Source organism: Salvelinus fontinalis, chromosome 11 (assembly GCF_029448725.1).
Source record: "Salvelinus fontinalis isolate EN_2023a chromosome 11, ASM2944872v1, whole genome shotgun sequence".
Classification (NCBI taxonomy): Eukaryota; Metazoa; Chordata; class Actinopteri; order Salmoniformes; family Salmonidae; genus Salvelinus; species Salvelinus fontinalis.
In genome coordinates this window covers 33715486-33737542 of record NC_074675.1, presented here as the reverse complement: position 1 = coordinate 33737542, position 22057 = coordinate 33715486, and the positions used below count along the sequence as shown (strand labels likewise).

Genomic DNA, 22057 nt, shown 5'->3' with positions numbered 1-22057 from the left:
AGCGAGTAGCAGCAGCGTAAAAAAGGATCTCTATCCAAATAGTCAGGGTAGCCATTTGATTAACTGTTTAGCCGTATTCTTGTTTGGGGGTAGAAGCTGCTAAGGATCCCTTTGCACCTAGACTTGGCACACCGGTATCGCTTGCTGTATGGTAGCAGAGAGAACAGTCTATGACTAGGATGGCTGGAGTCTTTGACAATTTTAGGGCCTTCCTCTGACATCGCCTGGTATAGAGGTTCTGGATGGCAGGAAGCTTGGCATCAGGGATGTACTGGGTCGTACGCACTACCCTCTGTAGCGCCTTGCAGTCGGATGCCGAGCAGTTGCCATACCAATCAGTGATGCAACCAGTCAGGATGCAATGGTGCTCTCAATGGTGCAGCTGTAGAACTTTTTGAGAATCTGAGGACCCAAGCCAAGTCTTCTGAGAGGGAATAGGCATTGTCGTGCCCTCTTCACAACTGTTTTGACCATGATAGTTTGTTAGTGATGTCGACACCCGCTCCACTACAGCCCCGCCGATGTGAATGGGGACTCGCTCTCCCCCCCGTAGTCCACGATCAGCTCCTCCATCCCGCTCATGTTGAGGAAGAGGTCGTTGTCCCGGCAACACACTACCAGGTCTCCGACCTCCTCCTTATATGCTGTCCAATCACCGTCAGCAATCAGGCCCACCCTCGCTGCGCCATCAGAAAACCCAACGATGGTGTTGGAGTCATGCGTATCAAGAATGGTCCACCACCCAAAGGACATTCAGCCAACTTGACACAACTGTGGGAAGCATTGAAGTCAACATGGGCCGCAGTCGTGGGTGAACAGGGAGCACAGGAGGGGACCAAGCACGCATCCCCGGGGGGCCCCCGTGCCGAGGAACAGTGCGGCAGATCTGACACTGCCCACACCAGCCACATGGGGGCGGCCCGTCAGGAAGTCCAGGATCCAGCTGCAGAGGGAGGTGTTCAGTCCCAGGGTTCCCAGCTTAGTGATGAGACTTGAAGGCACAGTGGTGTTGAATGCTGAGCTCCAGCCAACAAACAGCACCCTCACTTATGTGCTCCTTTTGTCCAAATGGGAAAGGGCAGTGTGGAGCGCAATAGAGACTGCGCCATCCGTGGACCCACTGGGGCGGCACACAAACTGTAGTCGATCCAGGGCTTCTGGGACCATGGTATAGATACAAGCCATGACCAGCCCCCCAAAGCACTTCATGCCTACAGACTTGAGTGCTACGGGGCGATAGTCATTTAGGCAGGTTACCATGGCATTATTGGGCAAATGGACTATGGTGGTCTACTTGAAACATGCAGGCACTACAGACTCAGTCAGGGAGAGGCTGAAAACGCTTGCCAGTTGGTCAGCGCATGCTCTGAGTACTCGCCCCCAGCAATCCGTCTGGCCCCGCGAATGCTGACCTGTTCAAGGGTCCCACTCACATCGGCTGCGGCGAGCGTGACCACACATTCGTTCGGAACAGTCGGTACTAGTGCGCCTGCACTGAAGTGAGTGTGTGTGTGTGTGTGTGTGTGTGTGTGTGTGTGTGTGTGTGTGTGTGTGTGTGTGTGTGTGTGTGTGTGTGTGTGTGTGTGTGTGTGTGTGTGTGTGTGTGTGTGTGTGTGTGTGTGTGTGTGTGTGATTTTTAGCTACCCCATTTAGAACAAGCTAACTGACATGCATGTATTTGGTTGCTTCATGGTTGCCTCCACCATTCATGGATAACAACCTCACAGGAAATGTGAAACGTATTTCATCATGGTTTGTTTATCTGTGTGACAAAGTGCAGCTGTAACCGTTCATATGTGAATGAAACCTCACAGGAAATGCTGATGGAAGTAAGTATATAGCAACACCCTGGCATTTATATATCTAAAGCGTATCAGTTCTGTTTTTCTACACTTCTCACTGGTGTGTGTGTGTTCAATTATAGACCATACAGGCACCTGGTTGAGATTCCACCATGTTAGGACCGTTTGTCTGAGTCTGCAGATGTAGCCTTTATTCTCATAGTAGCTATGAGAATAAAGGCTAACCCAGCGGGCAAACTGGTTGAAATGGCATCATAATTCATATAGAACTAGTTATAATGATGCCTTTTCAACCAGTTCTTTCTATTTTGCCCGCTGTAAAAATCCCTTTCTGACTAGGGGCTGGAGTTTTCCATTGGTCAGGAAAAACTCCTGGCTGTAACTATGTTCCGGGGTGAAGTTTCACCTAGGTAGAGATCTAGGATCAGCTTCCCCTTCCCCAATCCCATTAGTTTGACAAATTTAAAACTGACCCAATATCAGCTTCTAAGGGCAACTTCACCCTACTCTCTTGTATATAATTAGGTCCAGGGGTGTTTTCTGACCAGACCAGAAACAACTCCTGGCCCTACTATGACATTTACCATACAAAACTATGAATATATACTATGCCTACTGAACACAAACACATTACATACAATACATAGGTCTTCTCTTTTGGGTCAATACTCCTTCCTGATTATTTTGGGAGTCATGGGAGCTGCCAAGACAAAAATACAGTATGTTCCTTGATAAACTGCCAAAGGCTTTTTGCCCTGCCTGGTTTCCAGTCTCTCAGGAAATCCAATGTATTTCATGCAACTGGACACAGTTTTGGGCACCGGCGCAGAATAGCCGTCGTCCTCTTGATCCCGGTGTCGGCAGCTTTCAGATTTTTTATAAAATGCACCACGTCTGTGTCTCAATAGTTTTAACTAGCTTCCTTTCCTTGTATCCTTTCCTGTTTCCTTTCCTTGTGTTTTCACAATGGTTCAGGTCCATGATGGTTCAGGACATGACAGGACAGGTGAAAGCAGTATGGATGAAACCAGTCCTTTTAATAATCACTGAAAATAAAGGAAGACGAGACAACCAAGCCGAGCAATTTTATAGTATAGAGACACAACCCATGTTTCAAGCAGAACTGCAGCAGCACAAGCAGGAGCAGAAGCAGTGCTGGTTGGCTTCCATCTTAAGAGTATGTGAACATATGCTACCATTCTATCAGACCCATACTGCCGCAATACCAGTATGGGTCTTTTCCATGATTAATTGCACAGCATGTAAGAGGATTTGCCAATTTGAAGACCCTGTTGACATCTGTGACTTTGCAATGACAGTGGTCTAATAGGCTAATGCCTAGGCCTATATTGGATGAGGGGTTACACTAAGGCTTCCTGTTTCTAATGTAAATATTGCTGAGTAATAAGCCTAATGGGCGAGGGGTTAGGATAAGATAAGATAGGTAGGGGAAGTGTAAAATCAGATGGGCCACTATAAATCTACTGTAGGCCTGTCATATTTCAATAGAAAACAATCTAAATTGATTGTCTATCTTTTAAAAAAAAGAATATTTAACCTTTATTTAACTAGGCAAGTCAGTTAAGAACAAATTGTTATTTACAATGACGGCCTACCCCATATCAATAAACACATGAATACAAACTGAATCTACATGCCATGTTAAAAAATATTAATAAACCGTTATAGCTGGAAATATAATCACAAAGTACAAACCAGTGAATAATAGCCTACAACTCCCGAAACTCTTTGCAGGGTCCAATTTGACAATCGTCCAATCCGCGTCAAGACAGCTCCGCACGTGACTCTGGGTGAAGTTCTTCCTGAGAGAGCGGTGCAAAACAGACTGACAAATCCAGGAACGGAGAATTGCAGTTTGTGTGTAAGTAATACAAATTACGATAAAAATACCGCGGCGAATAAATTGTGTGGGCTTTTCGGCAGCTGTTGTTTGATGTTACGTTGTGCTGAGACGAGAGAAACTGTCGTAGTTGTGTTCTAAAGTAGCTGTCGGTTTTATCTTGGGCCTTCGCTATTTCCTGGTCGATGCTCGCGAGCTCATTCTATGATGTCTGTGGATGTGATGCACTGGCTCGAGTTTTGGCTTTGCGCTCTTGCTGGAATGGGGCAGGGGCAAAGTTGTAAAAGTTGTGTTATCGCGTGTTTGAAGCCTTTATTTTGGAAACATTCCTTTCAGTTGGTGGTTATTTTTTGTGTTTACAATGTTATTTGAGCCGTAACGTCTATACTATTGAAGCATAATGGTTTCTTTTTCAGCGCAACATTGAAGCTAGTTTCAATGCATTCCATTTCTCCTACACCTCACTTGATTTTGGGGATCGGGCTAGTCAGTAAGCAGGAATTACAAGTAAAGTCAGTTAGAATACAAAACGTTCCCGAGATGATTAACGTTAGTGTGATATGGTTTCAATTCAAAACACTATTCGTTTCCCATATTTCTGCATTGCAAGTCTGACTTCACTTGTGACCGTCCCGTGCTAGTGCTACTTTGTTGCTACAGTATTTGCCACTTACACTGGATACAAATGGAAAGTGGGGAGGTTGTCATGCTGTTGCAATGATACATGTAACACATCGACCATGAAAATGTAGTCATCGGGATAATAGCTTTTAATAAGCTCCGAGCTTGAAAGGAACATTATTGAATCATTAACGTTAGACCTCGTGTGGATATTTTTTAGCACATAAATGTATCAAAATGTTTTTTCATATTGCATTCATCCAAAAGAGGTAACCAGAATACTGAATATAGAACAGAATGCTTGACCCAAATGGTACCCTATTCCCTATATGGTGTGCTAATTTTGACCAGGGTCCATAGAACTCTGGTCAAAAGTAGTGCACTATGTAGGGTATATGGTGCTATTTTGGATGTAAACCAGTGTTTGACCCACTTGCAGCATCAGCCTACAGTATGATAATATCAACAACAATGCAGGTATTGATTTAGCCCTTTTGGGGGGAGGTCTGTCTCTGTTGTGTTTGTGTGATGGATTGAATAGATAAGAGTAGTTTGTAGTGACGTACTGTATGATGAGGCTTGCTAAGCTAGGGCAGCCCCCTTGTCTCCCACTGCCTCACACCCTCTGTTTCACTTGTCAAATATTCTGAACAAAAATATACATGCAACAATTTCAAATATGTTGCTCAGATACAGTTCATATAAGGAAATCACTCAATTTAAATACATTCATTAGGCCCTAATCTATGGATTTTACATGACTGGGCAGGGGCACAGCCAAGGGTGGGCCTGAGAGGGCATAGGCCCACCCATTTGGGAGTCAGGCACACCCACTAGGGAGCCAGGTCCAGCCAATCAGAATGACTTTTCTCCCCTCAAAAGGGCTTTATTACAGACAGAAATACTCCTCAGCACCACCCCTTCCCTCCTCTGATGATCCCGAAGGTGAAAAAGCTAGTTGTGGAGATCCTGGCCTGGCATGGTTACACGTGGTCTGCGGTTGTGAAGCCGGTCGGACATACTGACATATTCTCTAAAACGATGTTGGATGCGGCTTATGGTCGAGAAATTAACATAAAATTCTCTGGAAACAACTCTGGTGGAAATGACAAAACTGCACATTCTAGAGTGACATTTTATTGTCCCCAGCACAAGGTGCACCTGTGTAATGATTATGCTGTTTAATCAGCTTCTTAATATGCCAGTAGCAGGGATGTAAACAAATCTGGGCACAACATTTTGATAGAAATCAGCTTCTGTGTGTGTGGAAAATTTCTGTGATCTTTTATTTCAGCTCATGAAACACGGGACCAGCACTTTACATGTTGTGTTTTATACTTTTGTTCACTGTATATATTTGTCTGTGTTTGCATGTGTCTGTGTCTGGCGTGTGTGTGTCAAGCGTTATAAATAGCGATGCTCTTTGTCTCGACGCAGCGTAGCACTACCTCATTGGTTACAGTTAGTTGATGTGCCCGATGTTGCTATATCAGATATAGAGACTGACACTTTCAATGAAATTATTAATGTCCTGACTTATACCTTTAGCATTTTAAAGGGACAATCCAAACGTTGACTTTTAAATCAATGATATACATAGGCCTATCCATTGAAGAATGTAACCTATAAATGCCTCATGAGCTTAGCTCACCTGACTCCCAAAATATAAGCTGTATCACAACCGGACGTGATTGGGAGTCCCATAGGCCGGAACACAATTGGCCCAGCGTCGTCCAGGTTTGGCTGGTGTAGGTTGTTGTTGTAAATAAGAATTTGTTCTTAATTGACTTACCTAGTTAAATAAAGGTTCAATTTAAAAATAAAAGGTTTTTTTACTCCATTGCTGCTGAACAATATAATAAGCAAACACGGTATAGTTTCAAAACATGGTTAAAACGATCATTTTGTTCCCAAGAATGGTCTGTCCTTGCATCCTTATGAATTTGACAGTGGTTAGACCTGCATTTCCCCATCCCTCAGCTGTTTACCAAAAAGGTGTCGGGGTTGACTGCTGTGGTAATTTTTCGAATCCCGGATTGCCCTGTTAAACTGACATGGTTGGTTGGTTTGATATTCCGGTGCTGGAATAAACCAGGCTGAACTAGGCTATATGATGCTAAATATAACTTGAGTGGTCACTACTTCAAACTGTATTAGCTGCTCCTTGAGATGAGCAGTTTGATTTGTGTGTTAGGATAGGGGTTTGAAATACTATTCGTATAGTAAAATTATCATACATTTTTGTTGGATATCAGATATCCAAGGCAACTCGGCTACAGCCAAGCTAATTTGTTGCATCCACAATGTTATTTATTATCCCATATAACAATGCCTGTCTTGACTGGAGTAGCCTAGAGACGCTAGTTAAGGATCCGCCCGTTTCTTTTCAAATTTTCGCCTAAAATGACAAATCTAACTGCCTGTTGCTCAGGACCTGAAGCAAGCATATGCATATTCTTGATACCATTTGAAAGGAAACACTGAAGTTTGTGGAAATGTGAAATTAATGTAGGATAATATAACACATTAGATCTGATAAAAGATAAAACATGCAGGTTTTGTATTACCTTTGTATGCTAGAGAAATGCCATAATGTATTATTCCAGCCCAGGTGCAATTTAGATTTTGGCCACTAGATGGCAGCAGTGTATGTGCAACTTTTAATACTGATCCAATGAACCATTGCATTTCTGTAAAAAAGTTGACAAGACTGCCCAAATGTGCCTAATTGGTTTATTAATAACTTTTCAAGTTCAGATATTCGGATATTTGAATAACTGCACATCCGTGTGTGTGTTTAAATATACCTCCGTTTGATTCACAGCTGTGTGTATTGATATACACTGAGTGTGCAAATATCAGAAACACCTGCACTGAACACTTTCCATGACAGACTGACCATATATAAGTGCATTTAGGTGCCAGGCGCACCGGTTTGAGTGGGTCAAGAGCTGCAACGCTGATGGGTTTTTCACACTCAACAGATTCCCGTGTGTATCAAGAATGGTCCACCACCCAAAGGACATTCAGCCAACTTGACACAACTGTGGGAAGCATTGGAGTCAGCATGGGCCAGCATCCATGTGGAATGCTTTCGACACCTTGTTGAGTCCATGCCCCAATGAACTGAGGCTGTTCTGAAACACCTTCCCAATTAATTGTTGACTGCATAGTAGGCATTAAACATTGTTGTGGACACATCTCATTCCAAAATCATGGGTGTTAAAATGAGGTTTGTCCCCCCCTTTGCTGCTATAACAGCCTCCACTCTTCTGGGAAGGCTTTCCACTAGATGTTGGATCATTGCTGCGGGGACTTGCTTCCATTCAGCCACAAGAGCATAAGTGAGATCGTGGACTGATGTTGGGCGATTAGGCCTGGCTCGCAGTCGGCGTCCCAATTCATTCCGACGGTATTAGATGAGGTTGAGGTCAAGGCTCTGTACAGGCCAGTCAAGTTCTTCCCCACCAATCTCAACAAACCGTTTCTGTATGAACCTCACTTTGTGCACAGGGTCATTGTCATGCTGAAACAGGAAAGAGCCTTCCCCAAACTTTTGCCACGAAGTTGGAAGAACAGAATTGTCCCTTCACAGAACAGCGCAAACTGGCTCTAACCAGAATATAAAGAGGAGTGGGAGGCCCCGGTGCACAACTGAGCAAGAGGACAAATACATTAGTGTCTAGTTTGAGAAACAGACGCCTCACAAGTCCTCAACTGGCAGCTTCATTAAATAGTACCCGCAATACACCAGTCTCAACGTCAACAGTGAAGAGGCGACTCCGGGATGCTCGCCTTCCAGGCAGAGCTCCTCTATCAGGTGTTTGTGTTCTTTTGCCCATCTTAATCTTTTCTTGTTATTGGCCAGTCTGAGATATTACTTTTTCTTTGAAACTCTGCCTAGAAGGCCAGCATCCCGGAGTTGCCTTTTCACTGTTGATGTAGAGACTGGTGTTTTGCGGGTACTATTTAATGAAGGGAATGGCATCTGGTTTAGAGATCTTCATGGGTCCCAAAAAGTTGGGCCCGTTCCAAAGTTAACCTGGGGTTTTCTCCCACAGACCCGATATGCATAAATACATTTAAATAATATGGGCCCGTTCGGAACGGGTCTTTGAGGACATCTAGGCCTGTTCTGTATAGACCTGGTCGGATCCAGACCCGGTCCGATCTGAGTGAGAGAAGCAGCAGAAAAGTAATTTTTTAAGCTACTTTATTACTCTGTGCTGATACAGCACGAGAGGAGGGAGAGAGGTGCTGCTCCAGCAGGCGAGGGAGGGGCCTTCCTGTGAGCGAGTGACACATGGAGGGAGAGACGAGACAGCAACCAACCAAAACGACTCGTGCTACAGTAAACTATTAGCTGCCATAGCTAGGTTATTTATCATAAAATATCTCTTGGACTGCATCAAATTGGGACGAGAAGCTAGCTAGGCTAACTGAGGTTGCAGTGCATGCGCTTTCTCATCTTACAACTTTTAATTCTGTCATCTTCCATTGATTTATATATCTCCTAACTTATGCCACACACTGTGCGAGGCTCTATAGTCTGTACTGTAGCCTATTGCCTCTGACTTTACAAGCGCCACGCTCCGCTCTCGTGAAAAGCAAGAGCAGCAGCATAAATCAGAAATGTTCTCTCTCTGCTGCAACACTTGCGTTCAGATCTGTACAGGCCCTTCCTGACAAGTCAGTTAGAATTACACATACCCAAGAACCGTGTCAATCATATCATAACCAACCCAGAAATGTGACATTATTTAGAGTTCTGGATCCGGACCTGCTCGGTTCCTGGATCGGGTCTCAGGTATTTGGGTACAGGTGGATCCGTGAAGACCTTTGTGGTTCTTCTTTTTGGGGATAACCATGAGTGGAAACAGTCCCAATGAATTTATTAATCAATATTAATGTCTTACGTTTGTTCTCTGACCTCTCTCCTCTCCTTCCATCTTCTCTCCTCCTGTAGAGTCAGTGGAAGAAGCACTCCCCTGTAGAGTCATGGCCTCTGCATCAATACCAGTCTACAACCGCTCGAATAACCCCCTGGAGAACAGCTCTAGTCAGAATGTAAGGATCTCGCTCTCTTCCTCGCTTCTCTTTCCCTTCTCTGTGTCTTTCTCTCTTTCAATTCAAAGGGCTCTGTATACTCACATGTTATTTCTCAAACTCTCTGTTCTATATGTGTGTTTTCAGTGTTATTTTGTGGTTTGCAGCATATATTATTTGCTCTACTGATACCGTACTACCGACCACATCTAATGAGCTGTTTCAGGGGTTTGGCTGAGCAGTAAAGATGATGGTGCCAGCACACGCTAATACACACACACTCTCATCTCTCTCACTTACATACTCGTATGCATTCACACATCCCTCTACACCAGGATTCCCCAATAGGTGGCCCGCCGGTAATTTTATTTGGCCCCACAAGTTTTCTTTGCAAAATTTCTAAAAACCTATTTTCGCTTTGTCATTTTTGGGCATTGTGTGTAGATTGATGAGGGGATTTTCTTTTCTTTTTATCCATCTGCAAACTCAACTCAGTGACCAAACTTTTTAACCAGGCTTTTTCTAGGTTGCTGCTGTTACTAGCTCCTGTTGGTTAGCCTCTTCTGTCATTAATAAGTTATGGTGGCTCTACCTAACATCCATAGACAGTAGTGCTGTGTTGAAAGCTCTTATGTAGGAACTCTGTCTGTCTGTACAGTTCCGGCAACCAGCATGAAAGCAATTTATAACACGTCGTTTTCTTTAGATCATGTGTGTCAGTTGGGTCGAATTTTTGAAAAACGTTCCTACGGCCTTCCAGGATAGTGTACACGGTATAGAGTTTTTGTCAATACAGAGACCCTCTTTCACAGATTGCTCATTCCTATTGGCTCTCGACTCAGGAAGTCCTCGAGTGGCGGCCAATAAAGACAGTGCTCTTATAGCGTTGACTGTTGAGGGTTTTCCATGCAAAACAAATGACGGCTAGGCACAGTACTATGGACACAAGTGTGGCTTTGTCGAGACCTAGGGAGGCTAGACGCCAAAGGAAACAGTGCCCCTTGCTAGACACACAAACACACACACACACACATATGAGGCACTCTCTCTTGCACATGCGGATGTACACATACTAAACAGTAGCCTCACTCTCTTTCTCTCCCTCTCTCTCACATACAGTACGTCACTAAAGATTTGGTGTTTTATTAGCTGTTACTCTTCCTGCGGTCCAAACAGGAACAAAACAACACATCATACTAAAACAATACATCATAATAAAACAATAGGCTACATCGTAATAATACATCATCATAAAACAATAGCCTACATCATAATAAATCAACACATCATAATAAAACAATAGGCTACGTCATAAATAATACAATACATCATACAAGGCATTGTGCAAATTTGCACAGCTCCTTTTAAAAATGTACAATATTGAAACAATACAATATTACAAAATGTGTCTTTTGGAGTGTGTGTGTGTCTTCACAGTCCGCGTTGTACTGTACAGTGAAGTGTTTTTTTAATTTTTTTTATCTGATTGTACTGCTGGCTTGAGTTAATTGGTGGAAGAGTTCCATGTAGGCATGGCTCTAGTGCTGTGTGTTTCCCAGCCTCTGTTCTGGACTTGGGGACTGAGAAGAGACCATTGGTGGCATGTCTTGTGGGGGAATATACTGTATGGGTGTCTAAGCTGTATGTTAGCTGTTTGAACAGACAGTTCGGTGCTTTCAACACGTCAATACCTCTCACAAAGACAAGTAGTGATGCAGTCAATCTCTCCTCCACTTTGAGCCAGGAGAGATTGACATGCGTGTTCTTCATATTATCCCTCCGTGTACGTCGAAGGTCCATCTGTGCTGCTTTGTTCAGGGACAAGTGTAATTTGCCTATGTCCTTCTTTGCAGCACTTGACCATATAACTGGGCAGTAGTCCAGGTGTAATAAAACCAGGGGCAGTAGGACTTGCTTTGTGGAATGTGATGTCAAAAAAGCAGAGCATCTCTTTATTACGGACATATTTCTTCCCATCTTTACATCCATTGAATCTATATGTTTTGACCATGACAGTTTACAATCTAAGGTAACACTAAGTCATTTAGACGCCGCAACTTGTTCAACAGCCACACCATTTATTACCAGATTCAGCTGGGGTCTAGAACTTAGTGAATGATTTGTACCAAATACAATGCTCTTAGTTTCAGCGATGTTCAGGACTAGGGTTGTTGTGGTGACCGTATTACCGCCAGACCCTGCAGTCATGTGTCATGACCACAGTAAAATTCCACGTGACCGTTAGGTCAAGGTAATCTCCTTTTTATGCACTTTGGACATACTTTGGTAGTACCCAATTTGCTAACAACCATCAGGTCGCCAATGGCCTGGTACTCTGGGCTCTGTTGTCCCTCTAACCACTCGGGCATCAATGCAAATGCAATCAAAAATCACATCAAAACAGTATGTTGCTTTTAAAACTGATCAACTTGAAAAAAGAAGTTCAACAGCAGGTTGACCATGTTTTACACTCAGTTTCAATGTGGATTTTGCTTCAAAGCCTAACACAACGATATGGACAGCGCTTCCTAAGGTGATGATTAATTCAAAACACCCATAGACATATTAGAGCTTATGCATACACAATCGGCTTAGGAGAAATTTCTATTCACGAGTCTGGGAGAGAACGAATAGCCCTTGGCGACGCTATTGGTTGTGCAGGGCGGCTTACAGGTAGTCTACAATTATAGTGAATTTAATTTTTGAATATCCTAGTAATAGGACATTTTAAAAATATATTTTCACAATAAATTGGGTGACACACCTTTAGCTATACAGACTATATCACCACCGTTTCCATCTTCTCCTCTCTCCCCTTTTCTCGAGCATGCAGAGCGCTTGTCAACAGTTTAGTAAAATATGTGTTGTGAAAACATGTTACTTTCAATGTTCCCATACAGATTAGACTTGGTTTCCCAAATTAAGCACCGGGTAGCTGCGGAAACAGGGTTGTAGAGTCCCTGGCATACAGTGTTGGGCGGAATATCACCTGTTGCGCAGCCAGAGAATGCTCCTCAAACAGTGGTTGATGGGTGGCGTTAAATAAGTGTTCAGGCAATATTGAAAAACGGACTGGCAGCACACAGCCACCATTCGCTATTCGAGTTCATACAGATGACGTCTCTTTCTTCTGCCCCAAATGTTAGATACTAGTAAAGACAAGATTCATTGAGAACAGCTGTGCAGCCTGAGACAAGGAACAGAGCGCAAGCTTTTTTTGCCTCTTTCGCCAATCATCAACAGCCTATGGTCGCATCATGCAGCTCCATATGTTTTGATTTGTAAGACGTTCTAAGGGTTGTATCATTCACAACTGATGTTGCCAAATTACTCTACATCTAGCATGTAGGACCTGTTTCAAATGATCACTTTTATGATCAGCGAAGCCACTTCACTTGCTCCAGAATGAGGAAAAATATCCTTTCTATTTTATTCAGCCAAGTTCAATTATATTATTCTACTATAAAATCACATAAAATAGTGACATGGGACTTACAAGCATATCTTGTCAGCTAAATGAACAAGCCTATGGCATGGAGCATAGCCAGATAATATACAGTTGGCCAACTCATATTATGTTCTTCTGAAATGTCTTCATATCATGTTTCTTTAGACCTGACTAAAATAAATAATGGATTTTTTGTAATAGTGTATATTAAATAGATTTATTAGCCTTTTTAAAAATGTAGATGTTCCAAAGGCATGCATCAGCAGCTTGTGTGAGTGGAGGCCTGGAGATGCTAATTGTGTTTGTTAATTGAAGGTCAATTAATGTGCGACCGGCAGACTTCTGCATTACAGTAACTGACTGACAAATTTCATGACCGCCACAGCCCTTTTCAGGACCATTTTATTACTGGCCACCCATTCTAAAACTGACTGCAACTCTTTACTAAGAGTTTGACTTCATTACCTGTGGTTGCTGATGCGTTTTATGGTTGAGTCATCAGCATACATGGACACAGATGCTTTGTTTAATGCCAGTGGCACGTCATTGGTTAAAATACAAAAGAGTGGAGGGCCCAGAGAGCTGCCCTGTGGTACACCACACCTTACATATTTCATAAGAGAAGCTTCTATTAAAGGAAACCCTTTGACTTCTATTCGATAGATAGCGCTGAATCCACAATATGGCAAAGGTTGAAAAGCCATAATACAAGCTTTCACAACAGGTTATGGTCAATAATATCAAAGGCTGCACTGAAATCTAACAGTACAGCTCGCATAATCTTATAAATTTCTTTCAACCAATCATCAGTCATTTGTGTCAGTGCAGTACATGAGTGCCCTTCTCTATAAGCATACTGAAAGTCTGTTGTTAATTTGTTCAGAGAAATACCTAAGCACATTTTTACTATGGCACTTATTTAGGCTTTCCTTAACAAAGGGGTTGAATACTTATTGATTCAAGACATTTCACAACTTTTCATTTTTAATTGATTTGTAAACATTTCTAAAAACAATTCACTTTGACATTTTGGAGTATTGTATGTTGTTCAATGACACAATCTCTCAATTGAATCAATTTTAAATTCAGGCTGTAATAAAATAATGTGGAAAAAGTCAAGGGGTATGAATACTTTCTGAAGGCACTGTATTTGAGCGATATAAAATAGAAGTGAACTATACCTGACAAGTATAAGTGGTTAATTTCCCATCCTTTGTCGGGCCTGCTTGTCAAGCAGCAGAAGGGTCCATTTGTTAACTGATAATATTTACTTAGCAAGCTACCGCTAGAAAACAGTTGGCAATTTTTTTTGTTGCTACTGTATAAAAAAACGAATGCCACATTTACATAAGTATTCAGACCCTTTACTCAGTACTTTTGTTGAAGCACATTTGGCAGCGATTACAACCTAGAGTCTTCTTGGGTATGACGCTACAAGTATGGCACACCTGTATTTGGGGAGTTTCTCCCATTATTCTCTGCAGATCCTCTCAAGCTCTGTCAGGTTGGATGGGGAGTGTTGCTGCACAGCTATTTTCAGGTCTCTCCAGAGATGCTCGATCGGGTTCAAGTCCAGGCTCTGGCTGGGCCACTCAAGGACATTCAGAGACTTGTCCCGAAGCCACTCCTGCGTTGTCTTGGCTGTGTGCTTAGGGTCGTTGTCCTGTTGAAGACTGGGGCGAAGGTTCACCTGAGGTCCTGAGCGCTCTGGAGCGGCTTTTCATCAAGGATCTCTCTCTGTACTTTGTTCCGTTCATTTTTGCTTCGATCCTGACTAATCTCCCAGTCCCTGCTGCTGAAAAACATGCCTACAGCATAATGCTGCCATCACAATGCTTCACCGTAGGGATGGAGACAGGCTTCCTCCAGGCATGACGCTTGGCATTCAGGCCAAAGAGTTCAATCTTGGTTTAATCATACCAGAGAATCTTGTTTCTCATGGTCTGAGAGACTTTAAGTGCCTTTTGGCAAACTCCAAGTGGGCTGTCGTGCCTTTTACTGAGGAGTGGCTTCCGTCTGGCCACTCTACCATAAAGGCCTGATTGGTGGAGTGCTGCAGAGATGGTTGTCCTTCTGGAAGATTCTCCCATCTCCACAGAGAAACTCTAGAGCTCTGTCAGTCCCCTGATTACTCAGTTTGGCCGGGTGGCCAGCTATAGGAAGAGAATTTGTGGTTCCAAAATTCTTGCATTTTAAGAATGATGGAGTCCACTGTGTTCATGGGAACCTTCAATGCTACAGAAATGTTTTGGTACCCTTCCCCAGATCTGTGCCTCAGCACAATCCTGTCTTGGACACAATTCCTTCGACCTCATGGCTTGGTTTTTGCTCTGACATGCATTGTGAACTGTGGGACCTTTATATAGACAGGTGTGCCTTTCCAAATCATTTCCAATCAATTGAATTTACCACAGGTGGACTCCAATCAAGTTGTAGAAACATCTCAAGGATGATCAATGGAAACAGGATGAACCTTTTGAGTCTCATAGCAAAGGGTCTGAATACTTATGTAAATAAGATATGTTTTTATCTTTTATACGTTTGCAAAAACGAAACAAGTTTTCACTTTGTCATTATGGGGTATTGTTTGTAGATTGCTGATTTACTTAATCCATTTTACAATAAGGCTGTAAATTAACAAAATGTGGAAAAGGTCAAGGGGTCTGAACACTTTCCGAAGGCACTGTATCTGGATGATTTATAAGGCCAGGCACATTTAACAGTTAGGCTATTGATTATAGACCCTAATTAAGTTGAGGTTTCCTCTCTCCTCACTTTTCTTAGACAATTCATGGCAAGGGCTATTTTCTCGTCTCCTTACTCGGCTCCTGCCAATATGCTGGTTAACTGTGCTATTTTGCACAGAGCGACATGGTCTAGGAAATCCCAATTCAACAGCGCACTGATGTGTTTCAGGACAGCGGCCGCTATCCAATCTGGTGGAAACCGCATTTGTTATAAAATAATATAATATAATCTGTATTTGTGTTGCGCCATTGTTCTTACGTAATATAACCACATACAATTTCAGTAGCACATGTCTTAAAGTGATGGATGTGCCATCCCCATGGCCTCCACAATTGATTAGTCCCCTCAGACAGACGCAAATCAGACAAGTGTCTGCTCTACTAAAGACATTTCTAACGACCAACAGCCTATCGACCAAACAATCGACCAGTCAACTAAATGGGGTCAGCCTTAATTGATGGACCACGTCAAATTGGCTAGCTAGCTAATAACATCACGTCTATGGCTATTTAACATGCTAACTTTCAGGGGATAAACTAGATGGCATTATCCAAATATTGTTTGATTTTCTTGCCATCTGTAGTGGTGTTGACAGTAGTCTGACTGACAACTTTACCAGGATGAGGACTTGCAGATGTCAAGCTCTTTCCAGAAGCCTAATCTCTGATTAAGCAAGCTAAATTACATGTTGTTTGCTTAGCTAGCTAGTTAGCTACATGACAAATGGATAGGCTATCTTCGAGTTCCTGAAAATGCATAATCAATTTGTTTACTGAACATAAAAAGCATGCAGTTACTTGCTGTATAACTCTGATAGAGCTCTGCATCGTATTGTGACGGTTTATTGATAACGAGCTATAGTGGCACAAAGAGTTGTGGGATATTAGGATCCTCTTGTCTTAACCTGTGTATTTCGAACCTAAGAGCAAAGCAGGAAGTAAATGCAGTGTGCATCTTTCTCTGTAAGGAGACGTGCGTGTGTGTGTGAGCCCTATTAATGTTCCTCTGTCTGTTTTGATGGCAGGCATCCAGAGAGAGTCTGAAGATGGAACCACTGACAGTCACCTTACTGCCCGGAGAGGAGAGAGTCATAGGTGAGTTTTCTAAGCTGTTTCTGGGTGAATCTCAATTGTATTTCCTTGATTGCGTGCATCCCCACTCTTCGCCTCCTCAAAACATATTGGAGGTGAAGATCTGAGTGGAGGAGCCTCAAATCTTCTGCTCCAATGTGCTTTGAGAGGGAAGAAAAAGTATGGAGGAAATATTGAGATTTGCTCTCTCTGTCTTAAAGGAACCTCTCATAACAGCAACTCTCACTAGTGGTTAGTTTCAGATTCCATAGATGGTTACATCATATAGGATTTCTTGAATGTGATCTGTATTTAGCCTTGTAACCTTTCTCTAGCTGTCTTAGAGGAACTTCTCTAGCCTTGAAAGTTGGTGTCATCATTCAGCTGCAGTAGTTGGTGTCTTAGAATACTTACAGTACGTTTGGAAAGTATTCAGACCCCTTAACTTTTTCTACATTTTGTTACGATACAGCCTTATTCTAAAATGTATACTTTTCTTCTTACCACTATAATGTATGTAAACCCTTAAACTGGTCATCAAATTTGATCTGGTCTTCATCTAAGTCACAACAGACAAACAGTGTGCTTAAACTAATAACACACAAATTATTGTATTTTCTTGTCTATATTGAATACATCATTTAAACAAACATTCACAGTGTAGGTTGGAACAGGTATGTGAACCCCTAGGCTAATGACTTCTCCAAAAGCTAATTGGAGTCAGGAGTCAGCTAACGTGGAGTCCAATCAATGAGATGAGGTTGGTTAGAGCTGCCTTGCCCTATTAAAAAAAAACACTCAAGAAATTTGAGTTTGCTATTCACTAGAAGCATTGTGTGAACCATGCCTCGAACAAAAGAGATCTCAGAAGACTAAGATTAAGAATAGTTGACTTGCATAAAGCTGGAAAGGGTTACAAAAGTATCTCTAAAAGCCTTGATGTTCATCAGTCCACGGTAAGACAAATTGTCTATAAATGGAGAACGTTTAGACCTGTTGCTACTCTCCCTAGGAGTAGCCGTCCTGCAAAATTGCTTCGAGGCACAGATCTGGGGAAGGGTACCAAAAAATGTCTGCAGCATTGAAGGTCCCCAAGAACACAGTGGCCTCCATTCTTAAATGGAAGAAGTTTGGAACCACCAAGACTTCCTAGAGCTGGTTGCCCGGCCAAACTGAGCAATCGGGGGAGAAGGGCCTTGGTCAGGAAGGTGACCAAGAACCCGATTGTCACTCTGACAAAGTTCCTCTGCGGAGATGGGATAACCTTCCAGAAGGACAGCCATCTCCGCAACACTCCACCAATCAGGTCTTTATGAGAAAGGCACATGGTAGCCTGTACAAGTTTGCAAAAAGGCACCTAAACAAGATTCTCTGGTCTGATGAAACCAAGATTCGACTCTTTGGCCTGAATGCCAAGCGTCACATCTGGAGGAAACCCTGCACCATCCCTACGGTGAAGCATGGTGGTGGCAGCATCATGCTGTAGGGATGTTTTTCAGTGGCAGGGAGACTAGTCAGGATCGAGGGAAAGATGAACAGAGCAAAGTACAGAGAGAGCCTTGATGAAAACGTACTCCAGAGCACTCAGGACCTCAGACTGGGGCGAAGGTTCACCTTCCAACAGGACAACAACCCTAAGCACACAGCCAAGACAACGCCGGAGTGGCTTCGGGACAAGTCTCTGAATGTCCTTGAGTGGCTCAGCCAGAGGCCGGACTTGAACCCGATCGGACATCTCTGGAGAGACCTGAAAATAGCTGTGCTGTGACGATCCCCATCCAACCTGACAACGATTTGAAAGGATCTGCAGGGAAGAATGGGAGAAACAACCCATTTTACAGGTGTGCCAAGCTTGTAACGTCATACCCAAGAAGTCTCAAGGATGTAATCACTGCCAAATGTGCTTCAACAAAGTACTGAGTAAATGGTCTGAATACTTTATGTAAATGTGATATTTCAGTTTATTTTTAATACATTTTATAACATTTCTAAACTGTTTTTGCTTTTTCATTGGGGTGTTGTGTGTAGATTGGGGGGGGGGGGACGATTTAAGCAATTTTAGAATAAGGCTGTAACATAACAATGTGGGAAAAGTCTAGGGTTCTGAACCCTTTCCGAATGCACTGTATATACAGTATACCGCCAATACCAAAACGTGGTGTGTAAGTGTTTACTGTAAATATAACAGAGGTGGTAGGGAGGAGATGCTCAAAAAAGAACCTACTCTCCCCAGCCGTGTCAACTTGCATTGTTCCAGAGTAGTTATAATGTCGCTATCGCTCTCTCAATTTGTCTCTCCTTCAATTCCAAGGGCTTTATTGGCATGGGAAACATGTTTACATTGCCACAGCAAGTGAAATAGACAAGAAAGAAAAGGGAAATAATAACTGAACAGTGAACATTACTCGATCTCCTCTCTCACTCGCTCTCTTGGATCACTTCTGCCAATGTTGTTTTTTGCTTGGATCATTTTAAGACTGGTTGAATACAGCTTTTGAAAATCTTTTTTCTTTCTTGCTGTAGTGTTTACATCATGGTTTGTGTGCGTTGTATATGCTTGGTCATTCTTATATTGCTCGTGTTCTCTCCCCCCCCCCCCCCCCCAAGACAAAGACATAATGTACATATGTCCATTCAGCGGACCTGTCAAAGGCAAAGTCTTCATTACTAACTACAGACTGTACTTCAAGAGTGCAGACGCAGTGAGTAGTACACACACACACACACGACTGTGAGTCTCACACTCACGTACACACACACACACACACACACACACACACACACACACACACACACACACATCTGTCGTGGTTGCGTCTTGTGTGGAAGGCATCAGAACACCCAGTCAGTCTAACTCTCTAAATAACATGACTGCTATATACTTAACTACTCCTTGTCAATGAACTGTTTGACCAAGAAATCAAAGAGCATATGAGAAATCCACAATCACCGGTTCCGGTGGCATGCATTGAAACGCGTGGCTTTCTTTTGCAGAATTACAAGAAATGAGCAGACTTGTTTAGTAAAAGTGTTCACTAGTAAACACCATGTTAAGGTGTGGAAGGTTCATTGCATTACAAGAAAAAAACTACCAGGTCTATTTCGCTTCAGCAGGTGGCATAATCTGTCCGCCCACAATTCACCTGTGGGAACGTGGTGGCTCTCAACACCAGACAGCAGAAAGAGCTGGCCGCTACTATCCGAGAAATTGTTTGTGAGGAGATTAACTCTGCCCTCGACTTCACTCGCCGTGCTCACTTCTAAAGTAGATACCTTTTCAACTTAAATGTAAAGTCTGAAGAATGCGGCCAATGCGACAGGGGTGAGACTCCATGACCTGGAAATGCGAACTAAGATTAGCGCGAGCTAAACTAGAATAGGCAATCAATCTCTTAAAAGAAAGAATCACTTAAATCATTCCTGTAAATTCACTGTGCGGATCATAGGACTAGAAACTGGTGTGGAAGAGCGCAACTCAACTTCCTTCATGAGAAATATTTTCTATGACCTGTTCGAGTAGGAGAAGCTGGGTCCTGTACCAGTGATTAACATTGCACACCAAATGGGTCTTCTCGGCAACTAATCCAAGTCAAACGGCGAATTGTTCGCCTTGCAGCGGAATTGGGGGCTCTGACCTATTAGGAGAAGAGGATTAACATCTACCCAGACCTGAGTGCCAAACTGCTAAAACGGAGGTCAACCTACAATTAGGTGAGATCCCAGCTACACTAGCTAAATCTGAGAAGCGCCTTCATCCACCCGGCAAAACTCGTCTTGACATTCCGGAACACAACATACCACCCTGCATACCACTGCTGGCTTGCTTCTGAAGCTAAGCAGGGTTGGTCCTGGTCAGTCCCTGGATGGGAGACCAGATGCTGCTGGAAGTGGTATTGGAGGGCCAGTAGGAGGCACTCTTTCCTCTGGTCTAATAAAAATATCCCAATGCCCCAGGGCAGTGATTGGGGACACTGCCCTGTGTGTAGGGTGCTGTCTTTCGGATGGGACGTTAAACTGGTGTCCTGACTCTCTGAGGTCATTAAAGATCCCATGGCACTTATCGTAAGAGTAGGGGTGTTAACCCCGGTGTCCTGGCTAAATTCCCAATCTGGCCCTCAAACCATCACGGTCACCTAATAATCCCCAGTTTACAATTGGCTCAATCATCCCCCTCCTCTCCCCTGTAACTATTCCCCAGGTCGTTGCTGCAAATGAGAACGTGTTCTCAGTCAACTTACCTGGTAAAATAACGGTAAAATAAATAAATAAAAATATGTTCACCACTGCCAAGGAAGCTCAGGATTTCTTTTAGAATCACATTAAGACCAATACACAAGGGGAGGAGTCGACAGATGGAACCCCATCATGACTGGCTCAATATTCTGGTATGCTATCCATTTATTTTATTGTACCTTTATTTAAACTAGGCAAGTCACTTAAGAACACATTCTTATTTTCAATGACGGCCTAGGAACGGTGGGTTAACTGCCTTGTTCAGTGGCAGAATGACAGATTTTTACCGTGTCAGCTCAGGGATTCAATTTGGAACCTTACGGTTAACTAGTCCAACGATCTAACCACCTGCCTCACGAGGAGCCTGCCTGTTACGCGAGTGCAGTAAGAAGCTAAGGTAAGTTGCTATCTAGCATTAAAATGATCTTATAAAAAACAATCAATCAATCATAATCACTAGTTATAACTACACATGGTTGATGATAATACTAGTTTATCTAGCGTGTCCTGTGTTGCATATCATCGATGCAGTGCGCATTATCGCGAAAAAGGACTGTCGTTGCTGCAAAGTGTACCTAACCATAAACATCAATGTCTTTCTTAAAATCAATATATATTGATATTGATATATATATATATATATATATATATATATATATATATGTATATATATATATATATATATATAGTATATATTTTTAAACCTGCATATTTAGCTAAAAGAAATCCAGGTTAGCAGGCAATATTAACCAGGTGAAATTGTGTCACTTCTCTTGCGTTCATTGCACGCAGAGTCAGGGTATATGCAACAGTTTGGGCCGCCTGGCTCGTTGCGAACTAATTTGCCAGAATTTTACGTAATTATGACATAACATTGAAGGTTGTGCAATGTCACAGGAATATTTAGACTTATGGATGCCACCCGTTAGATAAAATACGGAACGGTTCCGTATTTCACTGAAAGAATAAATGTTTTGTTTTCTAAATGATCGTTTCCGGATTCGACCATATTAATGACCTAAGGCTCGTTTTTCTGGTTGTTATTATTTTATAATAAAGTCTATGATTTGATAGAGCAGTCTGACTGAGCGATGGTAGGCACCAGCAGGCTCGTAAGCATTCATTCAAACAGCACTTTCGTGCGTTTTGCCAGCAGCTCTTCGCAATGCTTCAAGCATTGCGCTGTTTATGACTTCAAGCCTATCAAATCCCGAGATTAGGCTGGTGT

The 22057-nt window shown here is 42.8% G+C and overlaps 1 protein-coding gene across 3 annotated transcripts in view; it reads left to right on the top strand.

The window, feature by feature from the left end:
- Positions 1-3595: 3595 nt before the first annotated feature.
- LOC129865600 (myotubularin-like) overlaps positions 3596-22057 on the top strand; it is a 58576-nt gene continuing 40114 nt past the window's right edge. For all 3 annotated transcript variants that reach the window (XM_055938500.1, XM_055938499.1, XM_055938501.1), the window contains exons 1-4: positions 3596-3684; positions 9251-9351; positions 16551-16620; positions 19204-19298. In XM_055938500.1, coding sequence (XP_055794475.1) covers positions 9283-9351; positions 16551-16620; positions 19204-19298 — 234 coding nt within the window. In that variant the 5' untranslated portion in view covers positions 3596-3684; positions 9251-9282. The remainder of the gene's footprint in view (positions 3685-9250; positions 9352-16550; positions 16621-19203; positions 19299-22057) is intronic.